At 49.8% G+C, this 22,396-nt stretch overlaps 3 protein-coding genes across 3 annotated transcripts in view; all 3 read left to right on the plus strand.

Moving 5' to 3' along the window:
• The window catches only part of COL27A1 (collagen type XXVII alpha 1 chain), a 140,702-nt gene extending 132,502 nt beyond the window's left edge, over positions 1 to 8,200 (plus strand). Inside the window, exons 49-61 of the mRNA XM_083875689.1 lie at positions 475 to 582; positions 2,309 to 2,362; positions 2,875 to 2,937; positions 3,370 to 3,423; positions 4,096 to 4,131; positions 4,461 to 4,478; positions 4,842 to 4,877; positions 5,199 to 5,225; positions 5,447 to 5,512; positions 5,912 to 6,080; positions 6,240 to 6,349; positions 7,101 to 7,319; positions 7,866 to 8,200. Of these exons, the coding sequence (XP_083731815.1) occupies positions 475 to 582; positions 2,309 to 2,362; positions 2,875 to 2,937; positions 3,370 to 3,423; positions 4,096 to 4,131; positions 4,461 to 4,478; positions 4,842 to 4,877; positions 5,199 to 5,225; positions 5,447 to 5,512; positions 5,912 to 6,080; positions 6,240 to 6,349; positions 7,101 to 7,319; positions 7,866 to 8,012 (1,107 nt within the window). The 3' untranslated portion in view covers positions 8,013 to 8,200. The remainder of the gene's footprint in view (positions 1 to 474; positions 583 to 2,308; positions 2,363 to 2,874; positions 2,938 to 3,369; positions 3,424 to 4,095; positions 4,132 to 4,460; positions 4,479 to 4,841; positions 4,878 to 5,198; positions 5,226 to 5,446; positions 5,513 to 5,911; positions 6,081 to 6,239; positions 6,350 to 7,100; positions 7,320 to 7,865) is intronic.
• Positions 8,201 to 11,290: 3,090 nt separating this feature from the next.
• On the plus strand, positions 11,291 to 13,604 carry LOC310917648 (alpha-1-acid glycoprotein 1-like). The gene is made up of 6 exons (XM_083876094.1): positions 11,291 to 11,481; positions 12,120 to 12,262; positions 12,474 to 12,544; positions 12,829 to 12,933; positions 13,141 to 13,241; positions 13,445 to 13,604. Exons 1-6 carry the CDS (start codon positions 11,371 to 11,373, stop codon positions 13,496 to 13,498), a joined length of 585 nt encoding a protein of 194 aa, XP_083732220.1. The 5' UTR covers positions 11,291 to 11,370; the 3' UTR covers positions 13,499 to 13,604.
• A 1,093-nt stretch (positions 13,605 to 14,697) lies between these two features.
• LOC310917453 (alpha-1-acid glycoprotein-like) lies at positions 14,698 to 19,701 on the plus strand. Its single transcript, XM_083875688.1, has 6 exons — positions 14,698 to 14,852; positions 15,376 to 15,518; positions 16,153 to 16,226; positions 16,966 to 17,076; positions 17,819 to 17,922; positions 19,344 to 19,701. Exons 1-6 carry the CDS (start codon positions 14,748 to 14,750, stop codon positions 19,458 to 19,460), a joined length of 654 nt encoding a protein of 217 aa, XP_083731814.1. The 5' UTR covers positions 14,698 to 14,747; the 3' UTR covers positions 19,461 to 19,701.
• The last annotated feature ends 2,695 nt before the right edge of the window (positions 19,702 to 22,396 follow it).

The raw sequence follows: 22,396 nt of genomic DNA on the forward strand, positions 1-22,396 counted from the left end.
GCATTCTCTAGATTGAAGCTGTAGAGTTAACACAGGGGGAAATGTTGGCTTTGCAGCCTCTGGAGTGAAGTCCTGCTCTTGGCATGCCTTCAGCATTTTCCATGAATTAATCACCAATTGCCAGCCTGCTGGGGGAAGAGATTATGGGAAACTGCAGGGCAGGACAAAGAATGTAGGAAGTGCAAAGAGAAGAGATTTTATCCCCTTTCTCTCCCCCTACCCCCAGGCAGGTGGGAGAGCTCTGCTGAGGCTCCTGCTCTGTGGGCAGCCCAGGAGGGGACACAGCCATGCCCACCTTGGTGTCACCCTGTGGCTCCTGAACAACCTGCCTTAGCAGACCTGGGGCATCCCCTGATGGAGCCACATTCCTTTATCCCAATGAGCCATCTTTTCCAGCCTTCCATCTATGGCTATTCCAGCTGAGTTATATTTAGTTCCTGTCCTTCGGAATTACTTGAATTCTGTTATTTTTAGGGTGAAAGAGGATTGCCTGGACAGACTGGCCAAACAGGGAAGCGAGGATCACCAGGAGGAACGGGCCTTCCAGGGAGCCCTGGTGACCCAGGAGCCAAAGGACAGCCGGTGAGTGGGGATGGAGCTGATCAGAGCTGACTCCAGGCTCCTCCTGCAGGAGAGGGTGTGGATCCACAGCCCTGGACAGCAGGGGATCCCTGGGAGGGTCTTTACAGGGGAGCCCATACCCAGTTTGGGCATGATTCTGGGAGAGAAATTAGAAGAGAGATTCTGGGAGAAAGATTAGGACTGATGTGAAACAAGGCACAGAATGAACCCAAACTACCTCAAATAAAATGCACTGGTTTGCCTGTTTTGCATAAAACCTCGTGCTAACAGTTTTCAGGCTGAAAGGTAGTAACCAACACCACCATATATCATTTTGTCATTGATCATAGATCAGTCTCACAGATTATTTTGTCTCTGTGACACAAGTGACACATTCTTTTGCCCCATGTTGTCACTGCCTGATTTTCTGCAGGACTAGTGACCATGTGTCCCTTTGGCTAAGATGATTCCAGGACATTTAAACCCTTCTGACTTTCCATGTGCTTTTGCCTGCAATTCCTCTAGAAAGAAGGTTTGGTTGATTCTCCTAATGCAGGAAAGACCTTAGTCCTCTGTTGGGAGCAATTTTCCTTTCCAGGACCCAGAAATCGGCAGTTAAACCAATTTGTATCCTTGGAAAGTTTCTCACACTCCACTGAGTCCATCCAAGCCCTTTCTTGCCAAGCAGTTTCTCACTGTCACGGCCTTTTTCAAGGGAAAACTTCCTAACAGTGAGGTTTCTAGGCTGATGGTGGAATGACTGTGCAATAAAGGGGGTGGAAGCCCCATCACTTGGGTCATTCACAACTGAGTGAACAATGCAATGCACCCCAAAAAGCACAGTCAGAATGGCTGGGCCAGTCCTGCCAAAGGGCCAAACAAGCCTCATATGTCTCTGATGTTCCTAACACTGGAGAAGAATCAGCTGGTGAAGGTTTCTGACCCCTTTTGTTTTTTTAAACGCTGAATCATCTTGAATTTTGACATTTGAGAAGCCCAAAAATATCAAAGGATGACCATCTCAAAGATGGTGAAAGGAGGATGTTTACATAAGGACATGCTACCCAGGGTGGGTTTTTTATTCTCAGAGTGCATGCTATGTGCTGATTCAAGCTTGACAGTCTTTCAACTATTTTATTATTCTTTTTCTTACGAAATTGAGGAACAATCCCTGCAGAGTAGAATAGGAGAATAATTCAAAGATATGTGTGGTTATCCTGGGCTTGAGTGGGAGGTTATGTTGTAGGAACATGCACTTTTTTAACAGCTTGAATGAGCATAGTTTAAAATTATCATAGTTTGAATTAGTAGGTCAGTCTATTTTGTATTAGAAATAAAAGAGGAGCTTGTTTTAAAGAACTTTGAGGCTGTTACTTTGCAGCAAGAAATACCAAGGCCAATCTCAGAGTAGCTGCTCTGCATCCTGCTTCTGCTGGGCCAAGCCAGAGAAGCATCTTTTGGGAATAGTGTAGGTTTGCCTCCCATTTTGTGGGCAGGAAGGTGGCATTGGTGAGATCTAAGGGGTCAAGTGAGTTGCTTCTAGCCTGATGTTTGTGATGATGTTCCTCCTCCAGGTTTTTTTCATTCTTCTTTCTCATCAGTCCTGCTTAGACTGAGGGGTACTCACAGATTCCTCTTTCTCTGGAGCTGCTGAACTCTTGGTGCATCTCTGAGTGGCATCTCCAGCCATCAGTGTGAATTCACTGTTGTTCTTTGTTCTTGTATTTGTCTTGGCTGTCACATGCAGGGAGACTTCGGCGAGGCAGGATTTCCAGGGATTGCAGGACTCTTTGGGCCAAAGGTAAGAGGCTGCTGGTGACCAGCTGGTTTTCTGCTCTCACTGTACGGACGACAGTTGCATTGCTGGCAGCTCTGCAGGAACTCTGGAAATGGAATTTTGATCCCAACTTTAGTTTATGAATCTTCATTTGTTAAATGAGTGTGTGCTTACATGTGCTTTGTTGGAGGAAAAGGGCTGTCCTAGAGATTCTGTGGCTGTTTTCCCCCTTTCTGACGTTTCTATTTCCAGCATCAACCATCAGCCTGCACCTGAGACACCCAAAGTATATCCCTAACACTGACAGCCTTGACTTGAAATTTAGACTCATTTTATCAGGATATAATTTCCCTGGTGAAGAGGAAACCGTTTTCTGTTGAAAGCAAAAGCCTTGCAAATCAAGAGTGGGAAAAGAATTTACAACAAATTGGATCTTCCCAGTCCCACCCCTTGTCCTTAAAGCAGAGCTCTAAGCAAGGGCACAGACACAGGGTTTGGTTATTTAGTGGACCTCACATCTCACTTTTTGCTCGCAGGGCCCCCCAGGAGACCTTGGGTTCAAAGGCATTCAGGGACCACGTGGGCCACCAGGTCTCATGGTGAGTGGTTTTCCAGTTTATGGGTTTGGGAGGATTTTCTTCCTTCATCCCTGTTTCTTCTGTGAGGCTCCAGGGGCTGTGAGGAGCACAGTGCCCAAGGCCATGGCGCCACCTCTGAGCCGCACTGCTGTAGGTGACCACATCTGCAGGGGGCTTGGAGACAGCCACGCTGCACAGAGCACTCCAGCTGCACTGAAATCCTTCTATTTATGGAATTTCTGAGGTTTAACAAGGCTCATGACAACCATACTGTGAGGACTCACTCATCTCTTTGGACTTGCAGTTTGAAATGTTGGTTGTTTTTTTTATTCCAGCTATAAATACCACCACCAAGTTGCTGAAAAGCAGCAAAGATTCAGTGTCTTTACTGAGTCTGCCCCAGTGAAAATGACTGTCAGGTCCCACATGGTTCACATGTCTTTTCTTTTCTAGGGAAAAGAAGGAATTATTGGTCCTCTGGGCATTCAGGGTCCCACGGGAAGCCCTGTAAGTATCCACACTTCTTTCCTGCCTGTATTTTTTAGAATAATTTTAAGTGCGTGAGATCCAAGATGTTTGAGGCCAGCACAAGTAACCCCCAATTCCTGTTGTAATGAGGAAAACAAAATGGGTTTTAAGATCAGCAGCTTCAGGAAAATGCAGGCTCAGTCTCTGGCTGCTGGGAGATTATTAGCTGAAAAGTGAGGAGCAGCAAGACAGAAGTGCAAGGTTTTCAATACATTGGAAGACAAGAATGTTGTTGCAGATTTTTGAAAGCCAGAGTTTCCAAAGAACTTGGCCTGGGAGGAGGTGGGGGGAACACATTTAAATAAATTCAAATATATATTAAACTGGGAACAACTTGATTTTGGGAGGTGTTGAAAATCTCTGCCTGCCCTGAACACAGATGAAAGATCAGGTCAGCACTTTGTGAAAACACAAGCATGGCACCACTCAGAGCTTGGTCCTGCTACTGGCAGAGAGAAAAACCAGTGAGATGAACTCAGACATTGCCAGTAATGGCATTTTTTGCTCTGGGATGGGGAGGCCAATATGACACCCTCTGAGCTGGTGAGTTAGAGATGCACCTGAGTCCTTGCAAGGAGCTTCTGGGGGGCAGCACCCAGCAGGGCAGCCTGTGAATGAATGTCAGTGACAGCCACCTCCTGTGCTTTGCAGGGCCCCAAGGGAGACAAAGGCAGCCGTGGGGAGATGGTAAGTGCTGGTCCCACCCTGGGGGTCCCTAAGAGGGTCCCTGACTTTGAACAACCAAGAGTCACTCTGGGCTCTGCTGTGACCGCAGGGTGCATCAGGTTCCCATCAGGGCAAGACACTGATTACAGATGTGTACACACATCCACACCACTCCGCTGGTAAAATTTCCATTTCCTTAACCCAGCAACTCTTCAGCATGTATGTCCAACTGTGGTATCACCCAGCCCTTGGCACAGGTGCCTTGGGAACAGCACATGGGTGTACAGGGAAATTTTGGGTCAGTAATGAGCATTTTCTGACAGTTTCTGTATATTTTTTCCCCTCTGCAGGGTCTTCAAGGTCCAAGGGTAAGTGTCTGACATCTCTTTTTCTGACTGGTATCTTGTATTTAAATAAAACAGTTGTTTTTGGCAAGTGTAAAGCTGCAGGGTGGGTAATTGTACACATGGAATTGGGGTACCTGGGGACATGGCATTAGAGACAGTTGAGGGCTGGGAACAAGGGATGCAGGAGGAAGAGACCAGGTGTAGACAGATGTACCCAGAGCAGGAACAAAATGGGGCCACCTCCTGTCTTTTGAAAGTTTTGAGGGACAGGCTGCTGTGAGGTGTCAAAAATCCAGCTGGGAACAGATTCCTGCTGGTAAAAACCATGAGAAATGGAAATAAAAACTGGAGATATTTCACTAACTGATGCCACTCTGTCTTTAGGGTCCTCCAGGCCCACGAGGACACCCTGGCCCTCCGGTATGTGGATGTGGGAAGAGTTCATGATTGAAACAAGCTGAAATGATTGCTGTGATCCTCTCCAGAGGGACTGTTCCCTCACTGGAAATTATGGCTTAGCCCCATTCCTCATATGCAAAACCATGTGTGTGAATGGAGCAGTGTTTCTTGTGCTTTAGTCCAAACCATCCCCAAGAGTTTTATAGAGACAGCATTGTTGCCTCTCTCATTTCTCTGCACTGAGGGGCTGCACGGGAACTGGGGTTTCAAAAGGCTGAATATCTGTGCCACAGTGACTGACCGGCTTTCTGGCTGATGCCCTTTTTATTCTCTGATTTCCAGGGCCCGCCAGGAGTTCCAGCCTCATTTGTAAGTTGCCATTCTCTGTATGTTTGTTAACGATGCTAACAAGTCCTGCAGAGCCAAGGTGCTGCTGGGACCCTGAATACACACACTCAGGTCCAGCAGGAGATGCTCTGTTAGCAGAGCAATGCTTGAAGTGCAGCCTTAGATTTGAGAAGTGTTTCCTTGCATCAGGGCATGTTCAACTTCTAACAATCTCAGTTTCCATCTTTTTCACACCCCACCAGCAACAGGATGGCTTTGGAACAGCTTTCCAGACCCTGATCGACTCCAACACCGCGCTCAAGAGAGAGGTACGAGGGAATTTTTTAACTGCATGGTCTTTGCTTGAGCTGGAGACTGGCAATGGTTTCATCAGTGCTTTCTGTGGGCAGAAAGTTTATACAAAGCCCCGATTTGTCGCTGTTCTAGTGGAATATCTGGACTTTATGCAGGCAAGGGTCCAGTTAAAGGATATAGTTCTGTTGTGCCACTGATTGGTGAAGCTTCAGACCTCCTGACTTTGCCATTGTGACTTTGCCAGCATTTCAGCAATGTCTTGTTTGGGACAATACAAAGGCCTGGGGTTCACTGGCCCCAAGCCAGCACAGCCTCTTTGACCACTGATTTTTCTCAAAATTATGCAGAAACCCTTGTGGTTACAGCACCCCGCTCCCCCAAGGCACCCCTGACTTGCCTTCTTTTCTCTCCAGGGTTACCAACATCCAGACCTTCTCATGCTGGACCATGGAGGGGAGATCTTTAAGACTCTACACTACCTCAGCAACCTCATTCAGAGCATCAAGAGACCCCTGGGAACCAAGGAAAACCCTGCACGCATCTGCCGGGACCTCATGAACTGTGAACAGAAGATGACTGATGGTAGGAAGCCACAAATGTGCAAAGGCTCCATCCTCCCCAGGGCTCTTCCACATGGTCTCCTTCCCTGGGCCCAGTCACCAAGAAACCAAAACTCTCTTTTTGTCATTTGCAGAAAAGGTTGAGTGGCCTTGTTAATCCCCAAATCTTCCATTTCCTCAGGTACCTACTGGATTGACCCAAACCTTGGCTGCTCCTCAGACACCATCCAGGTCATCTGTAACTTCACCAACGGTGGCCAGACGTGTCTCAACCCTGTCACTGTCTCCAAGGTAGGCACAGCTCAGCCCCAGAGCAGCAGTTCCCACACTGCTATTGCCAAATATTTGTTGTGTGTGTTGTCACACACACACACGGGACAGTGACCACAAAGACACAGCACACAGGCTGGGGGAGCATTAGTGCGACTGTAACACTCAGAACTGCTCTCAGGAGTTCAAAAATGCACCTCAGGTGTTATTGGCTCTTGTCAAGACAAAGCCATGTGTTCCAGTGGTGTTTAATAAACCCATAGCCTTAACGTGACCGCTAAATTCACAAACAGGCTGCTCCCCAATCCTTTATTGACTTAACTTATGTTTGGGTCACTCTGGCATTTTGTTTTCTGCCACGTGGAGAAGTGAGATCAGCTTAAATACACAAGTTTCCAGTGAAGTTGTTGCTGTGGGGTTTTGTTGAGGAAGTACCTGTACTAAAAATACAAATAGCAATATCTAGGCTTGTTTGCAGATGAACTGGAACCTGCTTTGCAAATTGTATTGAAGTTTACATTTGTTTCCTCCTACTTAAGGACCTTCCAGTTTGTTCTGCAAAGCAGAGGACCTGCTGTGTCCCCATGAACACTTTCCAAAATGGCTTGCCATCTGGCCCTCATGCCCATATTCACACCAGATCCAGCTCTGGACACTGGTGCAGAATTCAGCCCAGGACAGGGACCCCCTTTGCTATCCCACCTTGCACTAACCCCGCTGCCCTCAGGCCCTCTGCAGGGTGTCCCCCATGACCTCTCTGTCACCTCTACAGCTGGATTTTGACATCGGGAGAGTCCAGATGAATTTCCTGCGGCTGCTGAGCTCGGAGGTGGTGCAGCACATCACCATCCACTGCCTGAACACCTCTGTGTGGAGGGAAGGCTCCTCGGAGAAACCCTCGGAGAGAGCCCTGCGCTTCCGGGCCTGGAACGGGCAGGTGTTTGAGGCCAGTGGGCAGCTCAGGCCAGAAGTGGCAGCTGATGATTGTAAGGTATGTTGCTGTGAAAGAGGGAAGAAGAAGTGGAGAGAAATGCCAGAGCCCACCCTGAGGCTCAAGTAACACCTATGCTGCTCAACCTGCAAGAGCAAAGGGTCGGGTTTACCTGTTCTCTCCAGTCCAGGATGCTATAGCAGCTCCTGTGAAGCAGATGGGCTTCAAATAGAAAGCAAATGATGAAATTCTGAAGTTGCCTGTGATGTATAGCAGCAGTGAAATGACAGAAGGGGGAATGGCTCCCCATGGGTGGTGACCCTGGCTCTTGTCTGGTGCCACACACAGTCAGGAGACACTGGGCTGCATTCAGGCTCACAGCATTGGGAGTTTGTCTTGGTGGTACCACTCAAGCTCAGTTTTCATCAGCCTGAAAAAGGGTTCCCCAAAATGCTCTCTAAACCCATCCCAACCCTGCTCAGCCCAAGGGACGGTCCCTTTTCTCACAGAGGGATTTCCAGGCTTACACCTCGTGGAACACACTCCTTTCCAGTAAGATTCCCCCCTTTGTTCACAGCTGTCTGTCTGTCCCTCCTCCCCACACAGATCAAGGACGGACGCTGGCATCGGACCCTCTTTTCCTTCCGGACACAAGACCCTCAGCAGCTGCCAATTGTCAACATCTACAACCTGCCCCCATCAGAGCCAGGACAGCAATATCACCTCGAGGTCGGCCCTGTCTGCTTCCTTTGAACCAAGCTATGGAACCCAGGCTCTGAGGCTCCAGTCCCACAGCTGGCCTATCCTTTCAGGGGCTCTCCCCCTCTCTGCAGCAAGGACAGCTGGGCTGTGTCTTTTGGGTCAACTCTTGCTCCAGCCTTTGGCTCAAGGTCTCCAGGAACCCATGATCTACTGAACTCAGCCAGTTGTTGAAAAGAGGAAGAACAAGGACGTGGAGGAAGCAGGCATCAGTCAAGGACGTGAGCAGTGAAAAGGGGTCAGGGGGACTGGATGTTGTGGTTCCACACACAAAGCTTTTTCCATGACCAAAGAAAACACTGAGAGAAACCTCAAGTGATTTGCAGCGTGTGGGGTTTTTTTTGTTGTTCCCCCCCCGGCCCCCATCCACCCACCCATTTTTGTCTGGTTCCTGAGTTACCAAATGTTCTTTCCAGTGAAAAAAAGAAAAAATTAAAAAAAAAAAAAATAGAGCTTCCCTCTCAGAGCTTGTTGCCTTCTGGACAGCCACGTGCTGCATCAGGTCTCCCAGGCGGAGCTGCAAGTTGAATCTGGCTGCTCTGTGTACAAGGAAGCATTTTGATGTGCAATATTAGAAGAAACAAAAATATATATATTATATTATTTAAAGCAAAAAGAAAAAGAAAAAAAAAAGAGAGAGAGAGAAAAAAAAGCCAACTTCCTCTGTGAGTTTAATCAATGCTCCCCTCTCAACGTGTGGTGTTGGGGTACGGGAGAGTCACGAAGCAAAGAAGGGGGAATGGAAAGAGGAGAGGGGAAGAGATTGGTGCTAAAATAGAGAGAGGGAATGGGCTCATCTGATTTGTTTCTACCTCTCACTGTGAAACCTCTGGTGCTCTAAAAAAGTATGTTATTTTATATATATGACTTTATTTAAGGTTGTGAAGGTGCTACAATGTCTTGCCACAGACCCCCCCCCCCAAAAAAAAAAAAGCCCCATAGAATCATCTCTCTGGGAAGAGAGGAAATTATGTTCTACAGTTAAATCAGAGAAACAGCCACCTTAAAAGGGATCCTTCAGTGGCCATGGGTGTCAATAACACAACTCACACCACAGCCAACATCACTTACCGGATAATTTACAAGCAAATTTGCTTTTTTTGGTTTTTTTCTTTCATCAGCACTTCACTGCTTTGGGAGGGGAGTGAGGGACAAAGCTCATCCAGAAGTTGAGCCTCAGAGAGCTCTTTGGAGTTGGTTGAGTTGGGCTGTACTGAGCTGCTCACACGACTCCCTGGACTAAGCTCACGTTTAAACCCAGCTCTGCAACTCTTCCCTCGGCCCCTCTGTCAAGACTGACATGATGGTACCTTGTTTCAGAACCCAGCCGAGCTTGGAAGGGTTTTGTTTTGTTAAGTTTTGTAGAAATTTAGTCTCTATATGTAAATTTGGAGGATTTTTTTTTTTTTAAAGAGGATAATTATGGTAATCTTTAATTCTATATAAGGAATAATATTGATGTAATCAGAGCTGTACTGTATCAGAACCTCTTCAGTGCCTGTTTGGAGTTTTCATGTCTCCTATGGACTATGGATTTTATTTTTTTGAGGGAAAAAAAATTATCTGTGAGTCTCTCTTTGTGTATTTTTTTTTTTTTTACTACTGCCTGCTGGTTGGTTCCCAGCCACCATAGGAAAAGGTTAACAGGATCTGTCCCTAATACCTCGCTCTCCACGCAGCCCCTGCCAGAAATACCTCAACCCCAGGCCAAAATCATCACCACCCATCACTTGCTGCCTCCCTGCACACCCCATACTCCAGCTCTCTCCATTTCTCATCCCATGCCATTCGTTTTGTGTTTTCTCAAGGCTGCAGTTACCATTTGTTCACCTTAAAGCCTTTTTTTCTTTTCTTTTCTTTTTCCTTTTTTTTTTTTTTTTTTTTTAACTTTAAATAAATATTTAAAACTGAGGCAATGGAACAGGACTGGAGTTGTTTGGTCTTTTTTGGTTCTTCATAAGAAACCAGGTGGACAAGAGGTGCAGAAATACCCCATTTCTCTTTGAGTGACCTGAGGAGCCAAACCCACACCCCAAACCTCCCTATGGTGCCAAATGCACAACAAGATTGGGATCCCCTTGGCTCCCAAGTGCTGTGCCTCATCCCTTTCCCCATCCTGCCACAGGGCTGGGGAGCAAGAGGAAGAAGAAAGAAAGGAAAAAAAGGGAAAAGGAAGGGAAGGGACAGGGGAAGGGACAGGGGAAGGGACAGGGGAAGGGACAGGGGAAGGGACAGGGGAAGGGACAGGGGAAGGGACAGGGGAAGGGACAGGGGAAGGGACAGGGGGAAAATGGGGTGAGGGGAAAAGAGGAGGGGGGCAAAGAGGAGGGAGAGAAAAGGGAAAAGACAAGGGCAACACCAGGGGGCAAAGCAGCGGAGGGGGCAAAAAAAAAGAGGGTGGCAAGGGGAAAGAAGGAAGCAAAGGGAAAATAATCCTGGTTGGTTGTAACAACAAGCACAGGAGCTGCCTGGGCGGGTGCCAGTTGTGACAGGGGCAGCGCGAAGTGTTTGCCCAGCCCTGCTCTGCCCCTTCCCGGCACTGCTGGCTGTTGGCACCACCTCTGCTCTGGCACCAGAGCCCGGGCTGATTGTCCCTCCCCTGAGCTCCTGAAGCAGCTGCTGTGGGCAGGGTTTTCACCTTGCAAACACCTTTAATTAATCATCACATTTAATTACCATGCCAACATATTAGGAGCTGTACGGCGCTGTTAAATGGGGAGATGCTGCATTTCAAGAGGTTGGAATTTATAGATTTCAAAAACTCTGGGCCCACTGCACTGATGAGTTCCCTGTCTCATAGCCAAGGCCCCTACCCCATGGAATCCCCCATGGCATCTGCCCTCCCAAGAGCACACAAGAACCCAAGGGGAAACCAGAGCTCTTAGAGCTGCCGTGGGAAGCTCTGTAATGTCCATGGAGGGTTTATTTGCCATCTCCACAAGGGTTTATTTGCCCTGCGGAGGAAAGCCATGTCCTACTGCCCTCAGTATCCCCAAGGTCTCCAAACACACCTGAAGCTGCCGAGCACTTTGCCAGGCACCCACTAATTGAAGTTTCAGAACAAAAGCCTGCACTGGGGAGGCATTAGGTGAGGTGAGGGGGGTTGGGGGAGTTCTCCCTTTTACTCTGGGGAAATCCAAGATTTTGCAAGTTGAGTTTCCTCCACCTGCTATTGCTTCATGCCTGAGCAAACAGCCTGGCAGCAGAACAGGCACATTGGTGCTGGGGATGTCATTGGTGCTGGGGATGTCATTGGTGCTGGGGATGTCCAGCCTTGCTGGCGGCCCTATATAAGGGGCAGAGCTGAGCAACAGCCTGGCAGAGCAGGACCATCCTCCTGGACAGCCAGGAGATGTTGGCCACCCTCACCCTGTTTCTGGGGCTGCCCCTTGCCCTGGCCACTGAGCCCCAAAGCTGCACCCCACTGGTCCCAGTCACCTTCGACAACACCACCATCCTTCAGGTAAGCCCTGCATCCATCCTCTCCTCTCCTGTCACCATCTCTATCCCTTATGGATATGGGAGAAGGTTATGGCAGCTCAGTGTTCATCTCATGCTTGTTTTCCTAAAAAAAAAAAATCCAGAACAGCTGCACAGGAGCACAGGGAAGGGGTGAAGCCTTGCAGCTCTGCACTCATAATCTCACTAGCAGGTGCTTTTGGGGGTCCTTGCCTCCATCTCCCTGCAAACCAGGCTGGGCAGCACCATCCTAACTCCTCACCACTCTATTTTAAGTCCTTCAAGTGATGATGGCTCAGGTCACGAGTCTCCATCCGCAAACCCTTCAGTGCATAAACAGTACTTAATCCCTCGGGAGCTTTTAACGGGAGGAAAGCAATGACAGCCTGGCACGGAGCGGGAGAAGCACCATTGCAGAAAGAATTGGCCCTCCTGGGAGCTGGAGCAGTGCCTTAACAGAAAGGGGACAAAACCCAGAGACCCTCACAGCCCAGATCCTGCCCAGGGCAGTCACCTACAAGGGGTGCCCCTGGCTGTGGGACAGGAGGACACAAGGCACAGCATTTGCCTTCACTCACGGGGTGTCTGTGGGTGAACCTGGCACAGCCCCTCCAACCTTCCCCACTCTGCTCCCCTCTGCAGATCTTGGGACAATGGTTCTACATTGCTGGTGCCTCCAGTTATCCCCCTCATCTGGAAGAGATGAGAGCAGTGACATTTGAGACTTTTTTCTTCTCTCCCGGTAGCCACGAGGACGAGCTCAACATCACCGAAATCATAAGAATGTAAGGACAGGCATTCACACCCTGATCTAGCCCTCCCACCCCAGGGGCATTTCTACCCTCTGGGCTGAGACACCCCACAAATTTGGGGCTGGAGAGCAGCTTTGGCACATTTATTTAAGCTCTGCAGTCCTGCTCATGTTCCAAAAATCTCTCAGGTTTGGTTGAGGCAAGCTTGGGAGTATTTGCTCCCTCTGACCTCTCTGCCCCACAGGAATGAGACATGTGTGGTGAGAAACTCCAGCAAGGTCCTGGTCTTCCAGCAGAACTCCACCCTGAAGCATGGTAAAGCTCCAGTTCTATGGGATGGGATGGGGTGAGGGGACTCAGCCACTCCTTGAACCCTCCTGCTTCTGCCCCCCAGTACTTGACCCTGAGCCTTTTACACCTAAAATCATGTCTGGGAGATAGGGGGAAAATATTTTTTCTGCCACACATCACATCTATGGCAGTGCTGTGGGAGCAGAGCAGCCCCCACTGGGATGAGGCACAAGGATAAAAGGTGATGAGCCTCAGCATGGGGCGGATTCTCACCAGTGGGGAAATCTCACTCTCTCCATACCTTCCAGTTGATGTTAACAATGTGGCTTCCGTGGCCAGAGTGATCCAAAGTGACAAAGACCTGCTGATCCTGAATCACATCAACATTGACTTCCCAAATCTGAGTCTCTCAGGTGAGCAGATGCTTCCCCAGGGACAAATCAAGAGGCATGGACATCTCCAGTCCTCACAAGCTGGGCAAAAAGCTCCTTTTCCCCTGATACAGAGAGGGGAAAGATGGAGACAGGCAGCGAGCTCCCCATCTGCACTATGGGGATCACCCAGGAGCAAAACAACCCTAAAACTCCACTTCTTTCCCCCTTTCTCCATTTCTCTGACAGCACGGACACCCAACGTGAGCAAGGAGCAGATGGAGGAGTTCAAAGTCCACCTGCACTGCCTGGGCTTCACTGAGGAGGATGTGTTCTACACCTCCACAGAGGTACAAACCCCTCCCAGGGTGTATGAGCCCCAGAACAGGTTCTGTTTCCAGTTGGGATGGGGGTCTGGGGGGTATGTGAGTTTAGTCCCCCAGCACAGCTTCCCTGCTGTGCATCCCCACTCCTCCTTGAGCATCCTACCCCAGCCATTCCTGGTGGTTCTGGGCTGAGGGAGCTGCAAGAGCTGATCTTCTCTCTCCCACAGCATGCCTGTCCCCTGCCTGGGGGTGAAGACAATGCAGATCCACAGGTGGAATAACCCCCATGGACCGGCTCAGCTGCTCCATCCTCATCCTCCTCCAGCCCCAGCCAGGCTCACCACAGCCTCAGAACCTCTCATCCTTATCCATGTTTTGGTTTTTCCTTCTGGATTAAACATTCAGTTTCATTGCTCTCAACCGGGCCCAAAATAAACTCCTGAGTTTCAACCACTGGCTGCTCCTCCTCCATCTTCTCTGAGACCCCCTCCTGTCCACCTTGCCCATGGTGCTGCATCTCCAAACCCACCCAGAGATGTGAAATGCTCCAGACAAAACCCAACCAGGGCCAAGCACGGCAGTGGGCACAGAGGGGCTCATCCCTCACACCAGGTCTGTGGTGGCAGGGGACCCTCCCAGCCTCAGGGCACTGGGACATGAGCACCCACCCCTCAGAGTGACACACAAACCTGCCAACCCCCTCGAGTCTCGCCCCCCCCCCAACACTCTTAGCACCTGAACACCCCCAATTTTCAAGCCAAATCCCACAAGGCTCCATCTACACCACAGGCTTGTGCAGGGGTCACTGCGGGGTGGGGTGACAAGAAGTGACACTGCACCATCCCCAAATGTCTCTGAAGAGGGGAAAGGGGAAAAGATGGGAAAAAAAAAATCACCCAGAGCCAGACCAAAATGTTCAGGGAGGCTCTGCTGCCACAGAGGAAAAGGCACACAAAATGCCAGAGAAACAAGACCCGCCTGTCTGACAACACAGGGACAGCAGCAGGACAGGGATGGTCAGGAGCTGGCACAGGGAATGTGTCCAACAGGAGAGGGGTGACCTCTGAGGCCCATAAGCACCACTTCTAAGGCCATTTTTGGCTAGGATGGCAAAAGCACCTTCTCTTCAAAGCCCCCTTGGGTTTTTCTGAGATTGAGGAGTTCTGCAGCCAAACCAGCGCTGGGAGGGCTGCACAACATCTCACTAGCAGATCAAGAGACAACTACAGCAGCTCCTCGCAGGGAAAAAATGGTCAAATTTAGGGCAGATTTAAGTTTTAAATGCAGTACCTGCATCACCAACAGCCCACTCCTACCAGCACCTGCTGACAGCAGCCACATCCCAGGCCAGGACAAGCGCCAAGCACATGGCTCTTCCCTGGGCATCGCCCCCAAAAAGCACCGGTTGCGACACAGGTGCAGATCCGGCAGCCCCGGGCACATCCTGGCCCCTCCCAGCAGAGCCAGCAGTGTCTGTCTGTCTGTCTGTCTGTCTGTGCAGGGCTGTGCTCACTCCGTGCTCGGACAGCCATGCACAGGGTCAGGCTCGTGGCCATCCTGGTCCTGGCGGTGCTGCTGCCCACGGATGCTTTTCCCTGCGGAGCCCAACACCCGGACAGCTCCACGGCCTCCAAGGTAGGAGACACCGGCCTGGGGGCTGCCCCAGCCTGCAATGAGCTTCAGGGTGCTCTGCTAAGCCTCGCTGTCCCTTGGGAAAGGGGAAAATCCAACCTTGTCCCCATTGCTCCCTTCCCCAGCACAGCTGCCACGGTGCTGCCAGTGAAACACCTGCAACAAACGGGATTTGTTTGCTGGCCAAAACACCTCGAAATACCCAGTTTCCTCGGGTTCCCAACGGTGACCTTGAAACAAGGCTGGGTATTTTTTGGTGCAGATCCTCCACGGCAAAGCCAGGCCTGTCCTGACCCTGCTGCACCACCCAGGGCACCCACAGCCGGTGCCAGAACCCTTCCCAACCCCCACACTCAGATATTTATTTAATTTTTTCCCCTAGTAAATGTTTCACTTTGTCACTGCAAATGCAAGAGGTAGAACCAGCAGCACTGTCAGTTTTTGCCACGGGGAGGGTAGGAATCTCAGGGTTTCTCCTGCAAAGCCAGCAGCGGTCACCAGGCTGTCCCTCCCTCCCCTCCCACAGCTGCTGGGGACGTGGCTGTACGTGGCAGGGGCTGCCCAGTACCCCCAGCACCGCGTGGAGATGCTGTTCATCGACCACGCCTATCTGCGCTTGGACCCCGGGGCCAGCGGGCAGGAGCTGCTCATCAGCCACTACGTGGCCGTGTAAGATGCAGTCCCTGTGCTCTCAACCCATCCCCTCCCTGCTACAGCCCTAAGATCTTCTAGCGCAGGATACAAGCACGGTTCTGGATTGGTTTCTCCAAAAGGAGTCTCTTCTGCCTGCTCTGTGCATCCTCTCCCCTTCTCTCTCCTCCTTTTTATTTATTTGGCTTATTGATTTCAACAGTCTGCAGGTTTAGGCAAGTTTTGCGGGGCACAGAGGTCTCACAGATAGCCAGCCCTGCAGGCGGGGGGGATGCAGGAAGGAAAAGACCTCTCTAGAAGTCTTTATGCCGGGGCTGCTGACTCTGCCAGGCGCCAAAAGCTGTTTCCCCCACAGGGTCAGGATTTCAGGGGATGTATTTTTCCGTAACAACGTAAGAAGCACTTTGAGGTTTCAGTTATTTCAGGGTGGAAAATGTCTGACCGCCAAGGAGGGGAGAGCAATGGCAAGGCTGAGACCACGAGCTGCCGCTGGAGGTCAGGCAAAGGCACGAGAGAAACACCTTGATTTTAACAGAGAGAAAGTAACCCTCAGGAGGGGGTGGCAGATGCCCGGCGTGGGGTCAGGACCAGGGCCGGGGCTTTGCCGGTCCTTTGCACACCACGGCATCACCTCCTTCCCCTCTCTCTCCAGAGGGGACCAATGTTTTACCAACAACCTGACCTATTTGGAAGTCACTGCCGGTAACGCCGCGCTGGTGAAGCACGGTAAGGAGAACGGGTGGGGTTCTCACCCAGCCCACGCTTTCACAGGGATTGAGACACACAAAACATCCGGTTTACATTACCTGATGCATTTCATTCCTGAGTCTCTTTGCCTGTTTGAAGCCTCGCTGGGCTCCAAAGAGCTCCCCAAACCCGGGGGCACCCAGGGTGTTCCTGCTCCTGGGGCACCCCAGGGATCACAGCCCCACCATCCAGCCGCGTCAAACCCACAGAGTGCCAGGAGCAAACCTGCTCCCATCCCTGCAGGGGAACACCATCCTGTTTGTGAGGTTATTTCATAATCCCCTGGGGGAGGGAGAGAGGGAACACCCCTGGCAGGTTTCAGTGAATTAATGAAGCCTCTGGTCCTGAGTCGCTTCCTCCTTGCTGATGAAGGGGGGTGAGCCAATCTGGGGTGGGGATTGCAACCCCCTGGGACAGAGTTTGCACTGACCCTTCATACCCTGAGTCCCAACACACCACATCATTCAGCACGTTCCAACAGCAGGACAGGAGCTGGGGGCCTTTGCTCTTTCACACCCCCAGCCCCATTTTTTAAAAATACAATTTATATAAACCAAGAGCCCAAAAAAAAAAAAAAATCACCCTATTTCAGGACATTTGTCTTCACCTGATACTGGGGGTTGAACATCAGGGACTACTGACATTGCCCACACCTGGGTTGGAGTTTATTGCTGCTGCAGCACTGAAAACCTGAATTATTGTATCTGTTCTCTCCAAGCCAAGACCCACAACACCGAGGGGATGCTGATGAACGTGAGCTCTGAAAACCTTTTACTCGTCGAGTACCAAATGCAGAAGGAAAGGAAGTATTTGGGGCAGTATCTCTATGGTATGAAACTCCATCCTAAAGTAATTTAAAGCTATTGCAGGACACCCAATCCCACACACAAATTTATCAGCTAAAATCATACAGCAACTTGGTTTCACCAGCAGTCAGTGACTTTCCTGAAAGAAACACTCCAGGGGTCATGGGATCTGCAAACCTCATTAAACTCCACATCTCTTGGAAAGAAGAGCAAGTTAAACACCAAACCAGCTTATGCCATAAATATTCAAAGAACAGGAAGCAAATACAATTCAGCATCGGTATCATTGTAAAATCTCAACATTTTCAAGCCAACCATGATGTTTCAGTACTTAGCTCCCAAGGCAGAGCATGTGGCTCTGCAGGGCTAAAGCTGATCAGATTTAACCACAAACCCATAAAGCAGCAGTTTTGACCCTGATAAGGCTCCCCATCGTCTTGCCAGGCTGCAAAGCAGCTGCTCAGGAGAATTTGAAGACACATAGAGAAAACTGCCTCCATACTCTGCCTCAGAGTCCCTCCTGACACCCTAGGAGTGTCAAACCATCCTCCAACCCCTTTAAGCACACAGGACCAGAGTTGCCTGGGAGAAGATTAAATAAGTGATGCCCAAGATTGGCTTTGTTCAGATGTGTTCACTATGATACAAACCACATCCACAGCAAGCACTGCTGGAGAAAGAGGGCAGCAAGGACAGGGTCGTGGCACAAAGGGCTGTGCTGAGGCCACCAGTCCATAAATTAACACTTGACAACTCCTTCTCCAGCCCGGGACCGGAGAATAAGCGAGGCCGAGCGGGAGGAATTCGAGCACCACGCCAAGTGCCTGGGGCTGAGCGCGGAGCAGATCGTGTTTGCGCCGTGGAAAACGGTACTGAGCACCCTGGGGGGGGACAGGGTCACCAAAGCCACCACAGCCCCCTCCAAGCAGGGCTGCCAAACCCCGGGCTGCACCTCCAGCTGTCAAACTGGGCTCTTAAAGACACGTTTTCAAGGTGCTGGAAATTATTGGGGGGGGCTAAATAACCACAGGTTTGCTTCAGCAGAGGTTTAAAATAGCACCTCTGAAGCAAATACCTGCACCTGAGCATCCCCACTGGGAACTCTGGTAACAGGGTGCCTACCCCTGCCAGGGGGAAAATAGGCAAGGGGGTTTTGCCCCCCAGCAAGGACCAATTCCACCCAGGAGCTGCAGAAAGGGCAGGAGCCCCTGGGGATTTTTTTTTCCTTCAGGTTTTCCACCAAAACATTAACCAGGTCCAGTCCTCACCTCTGCCACCTGATTTAAGACATTTTATCCTGCAAATGACCCAGACCCTGAGTCAGCTTGACTGGGGCTCTTGTTTGCAAAGTGAAGGTGAAAAAACATCTTACCTTTGCTGCTCTGTCCTGGTCATCTGCTCATCCCCACATAGCAAGCTCTGAGTTTTCAAAAGTGCCCAAAACCCCACTCCAAGCCACCAGGCTGGATCCAACATTGTCCCCACTACTTTTCCAGCTTCAAGAGGTTTAAAACTGCCCCACAGGATCAGGGGAATGGAGGACAGAGACAGAGAATGTCAGGGTGGAGAGTGAAACCCTCAGCAAGGGGCTGCATCTGGGGCTGGGGAAAGGTCAGGTCTCCTCTCCCATTTAACAAACGAGCAGCACCTGGGAGGCAGAGCCCAGCTCCCCTACATTAACTGCACTCAGCTGTGGACTGGGGGGTATTTGCAGTCTCTGGATCACATTTAATTTGGGCAAAATGAGGGGAATTAGACAGGACTTTGTGTGCTTACAAGGCACTGGTGCAACTGAGGTTGGCAGTTACTGGCCAAAGTAAGCTGCTGCACCGGAGGAGTAAAATAACAATTAAACAAACACAGAAAACATTTTGGGGACTTTTGTCATCAGGCTGAAGGAGGTGGATGGATGTGAACAGAGCACCAGAGCAGACTCACAAAGCCCTGTGTCAGCTGCAGGCATTAACAGAACTAAAACTATGCTGAGTGCCTGAGCAGCACAAGGTTTTTAATTATTACCCCAGAGTCTAAGTTCCCTCTTTCCTTCAGAGCACACATACCCCAACTTCACTGCAGAACCCTGATTTCCTCTTTCCAGCACAGGCCTGGAAAATGGCACCAGCAGGAGCTGAGCACCTGGGCAAGCAATGTCTGTGCCTGGGCCAGGAAGGGGAAGCCCTCTTAGACATAATCAGCTAAAAGGGGAAAGGAAAATACTTCTTTCTTGAGTAAATTCTCTCTTGCTGGCACCTTGGCAGATTCACTCTCCTTGTTTTTGTTGTTTTGACAGGAGGTGTGTCAAGTGAAAGAGGCTGAAGGCAGGAACAGCACACACCCAGAGCCCGTGGCTGCAGTCACAGCATCACCTGCTCCAGATACTCCCTGGCCTGGGAGTGCAGGGAACTGACCCCACACAAAGCAATAAATGTTTTCTCCAAATTAGCAAATCAGATGCAATTTGGTGCCAAATTGTTTGAGAGCTGAAGGTTGTGAAGAACTGGGGTTTGCAAAAAACAAAACAAAACAAACAAATAAATAAATTAAAAAAAAAAAAAAAATCACCTTGTGTGTCATCCAGCCAGGAGTTGGGAGAGTCAGCCTGGAGCTCCCCACTGAGCTTAGAAAAGTGCTCTGCCAAAAAGCAGCGCTGCAATGCAGCAGTAAGAGGAACCAGCCAGGAGAGGGCAATCATTAACTACTTTAAACAAGCAAACCAAGCATTTGAGGAGTAACAGGGATACTGAGAAGGCTGGAAACGCAGCTGTAATTGTACAGCCTGAGGAAAAGGGGGCTCGGCTAAAAGGAAACACCCAATTCTCTTGACAGTAGCTTGACTGCCAGGTAGCCCAGGTGGGACAGAGGTTCTTGCCCAAAGCCTCTGGACCAGGCAAGTGCTCCCTGATAACGTCCATCCACAGCTTGGTTTGCACAGTGTCTGACACTGACAAATTATCCTCCTGCCAAAGGGAAGGAAGGGGTGCTAACACAACGCAGCCTGGATTTTTGGTTTCCCAGAGAAAATGTCATGTTTTCTCATTTCTCAGCAAGCTCAGCACCCTGGAGATTAGAAGTGCCAAGAATGATATTGCTCTCCAAGCCTCCAGCACACCCCAGGCACCCCATCTACCCCTTATCCCAGCCCCAAAAGGGGGACAGCACCGTCATTGCCATTGTAAAAGTGGGCAAGTGTAACGAGAGACGGCTGAGGCTGCATGTCTGGAGAGTAATTCAGTCTCAGCTCCAACTTAGTAATTAAGCACTCAAAATATCTCTCTTCCTTAAAAAGGAAGAAAATGAGAAAAGCCAGAGAGAAGGCAGCAGCGAGCCCTGTGACTCCATTTGGAGCTCCAGGGTGCTCTGTTTCGGTCCAGCTGCCTTTACCAGGCAGAATTTCAGTGTTAAGCCTTTGGAGTGACTGCTCTAGCAAAAATTAATTCTACAAAATCACGGAATCATTAAAGTTGGGAAAAGATCTCCAAGGTCAAGTCAAACCTGTGACCAATCCCCACCTCATAAACCAGACCACAGCACTGAGTACCACATCCAGTCATTCCTTGGACACTTTCCAGGGATGGTGACTCCACCACCTCCCTGGGCAGCCCCTTCCAAAGCTTGACAAATCTTTCAGTGAAGAAATTGCTCCTGATGTCCAATCCGAACCTCCCCTGGCACAGCTTGAGCCCATCCTGTTCCTTCTCATCCTGTCCCTTGTTCCCTGGGAGCAGAGCCAGATCCCACCTGACTGCACCCTCTCGTGTCAGGGAACTGTGGAGAGTGACAAGGTCCCCCCTCGAGATTGCTTTTCTGCAGGATAAAAAAATAAGTTCAGCCCATTCCCTCCAGGTCTCAAGGCACAGGTATCCAGCCACTCCTTGCTTCACCCACCTCTTTATCAGCTTGTGATGTGAAATGTAACTGCCCAAGCTTTGCAGAGGGCAGGGGGGCTGAGGGGATGCTGGCAGCAGCCTCCAGTGCTGCAGTTCAAGGGCCCATCTCAGCTGACACCACTGGAGAGCTGTGGCTCAGATTACAAAAACCCAGACTTTATGAGCAGATTTATAGCTGAATAAAAGCCTTGAATTACAGGAGGAGACATAAGGAACAAACAAAGACAGTCTGGCCTCCACAGCAAGTTTTGTTAACCAAGTTCAGAGGCCACTTGCACTACCAGGTATGGCTCCTGAATGACCTTCAAGGGTAGGTCCTGGGTTGTTATTCATGAAAAAACTTGTACAAAGCCTTTGTTTTGAAAACCATATAAGCCAGGCTCTTTCAAGGGGATAATTGGACTGCAGAGCTTTCAGTTCTTCTGGGAAATTCACTTCTCTGAACAGAGTGTTATGGATACTGCAGAGATGAGCAAAGTCCAGCAACACTCAGAGACAGGTAAACAGTGTCTGAACATCCCTGACTCATCACCAACATTGTCAGCCTTGACCTTGCTGGCTTTGCTTTTAAGAATTCTGTTCTCCCAGGTCTTCATAGTGAGAATCCTTCCCAGTGTCAATGTCCTTGGTGAGAATTAGCCCAGGAAAAGTCCAGCCCCAAAGAGCACCAATAAACCACAGAGGAAGATGGAGACATGGTATCTCTTTATCAGACCTTTATTAGCAGACTGTTCCTACATGAAGAATCCGAGTTAGATTTGCATTATAACAATTTGTGGTTACAGCTACAAAGATGGTTGTCATTTTGCATTGATTTTTGCATTCTGATATTCATATTCTCATTAGGCCACACTGGTAGGAAGGAGCCACGGCAGAATTTATGACAGGTCTCAGGAAGAGGGGGGTGAAAAAAAAAATCGTATCACTAATCCATTGTTGGTTAGATTTCCATGTGGCTACTATTGACAGCACTGAAAGTCAAGGCAGAATCTCACCTGGGAGACTCTCCAGGAACCACCAAAATCTGTCAGAAAATAAAGCAGCTGTTGAGTGCTAGCAAATCCTTTTCCAATTTCTCACACACATCTCCACAGTGTCCTCCTGCATGTGATGAGCACTGGCTCAGCAGCAGGGTCTGCTGATTCAGCCTCATAGAAAAATGCAGCAGCTCGTGTCCAAGTGCAAGTTTCCTTCCATCTCTCTGGAAATGTGTATTGTCTTTAGTCCCTGAGATTTCTCTCTTCCCCCCTTACCAATAAAGTCCCCCAAGCGTTCTTAATTAACTGTTGTGACATCCACAGACCTTCCACTTCCCAACTTCAGCCATCCACCCAAAGCCTTTCCACTGTGCACAGAGGCAATTCCAAGCTAAGGCAAGCCTCACAGTGCACCCTCTCCCCAAGGTTCTGCTTCCTCACCTGCTCCCTTCTCTCCTATGGCTTCTTGCTACAGAATT

This window comes from Zosterops lateralis, assembly GCF_965231275.1.
Source record: "Zosterops lateralis genome assembly, chromosome: 20".
NCBI classification, from domain to species: Eukaryota; Metazoa; Chordata; class Aves; order Passeriformes; family Zosteropidae; genus Zosterops; species Zosterops lateralis.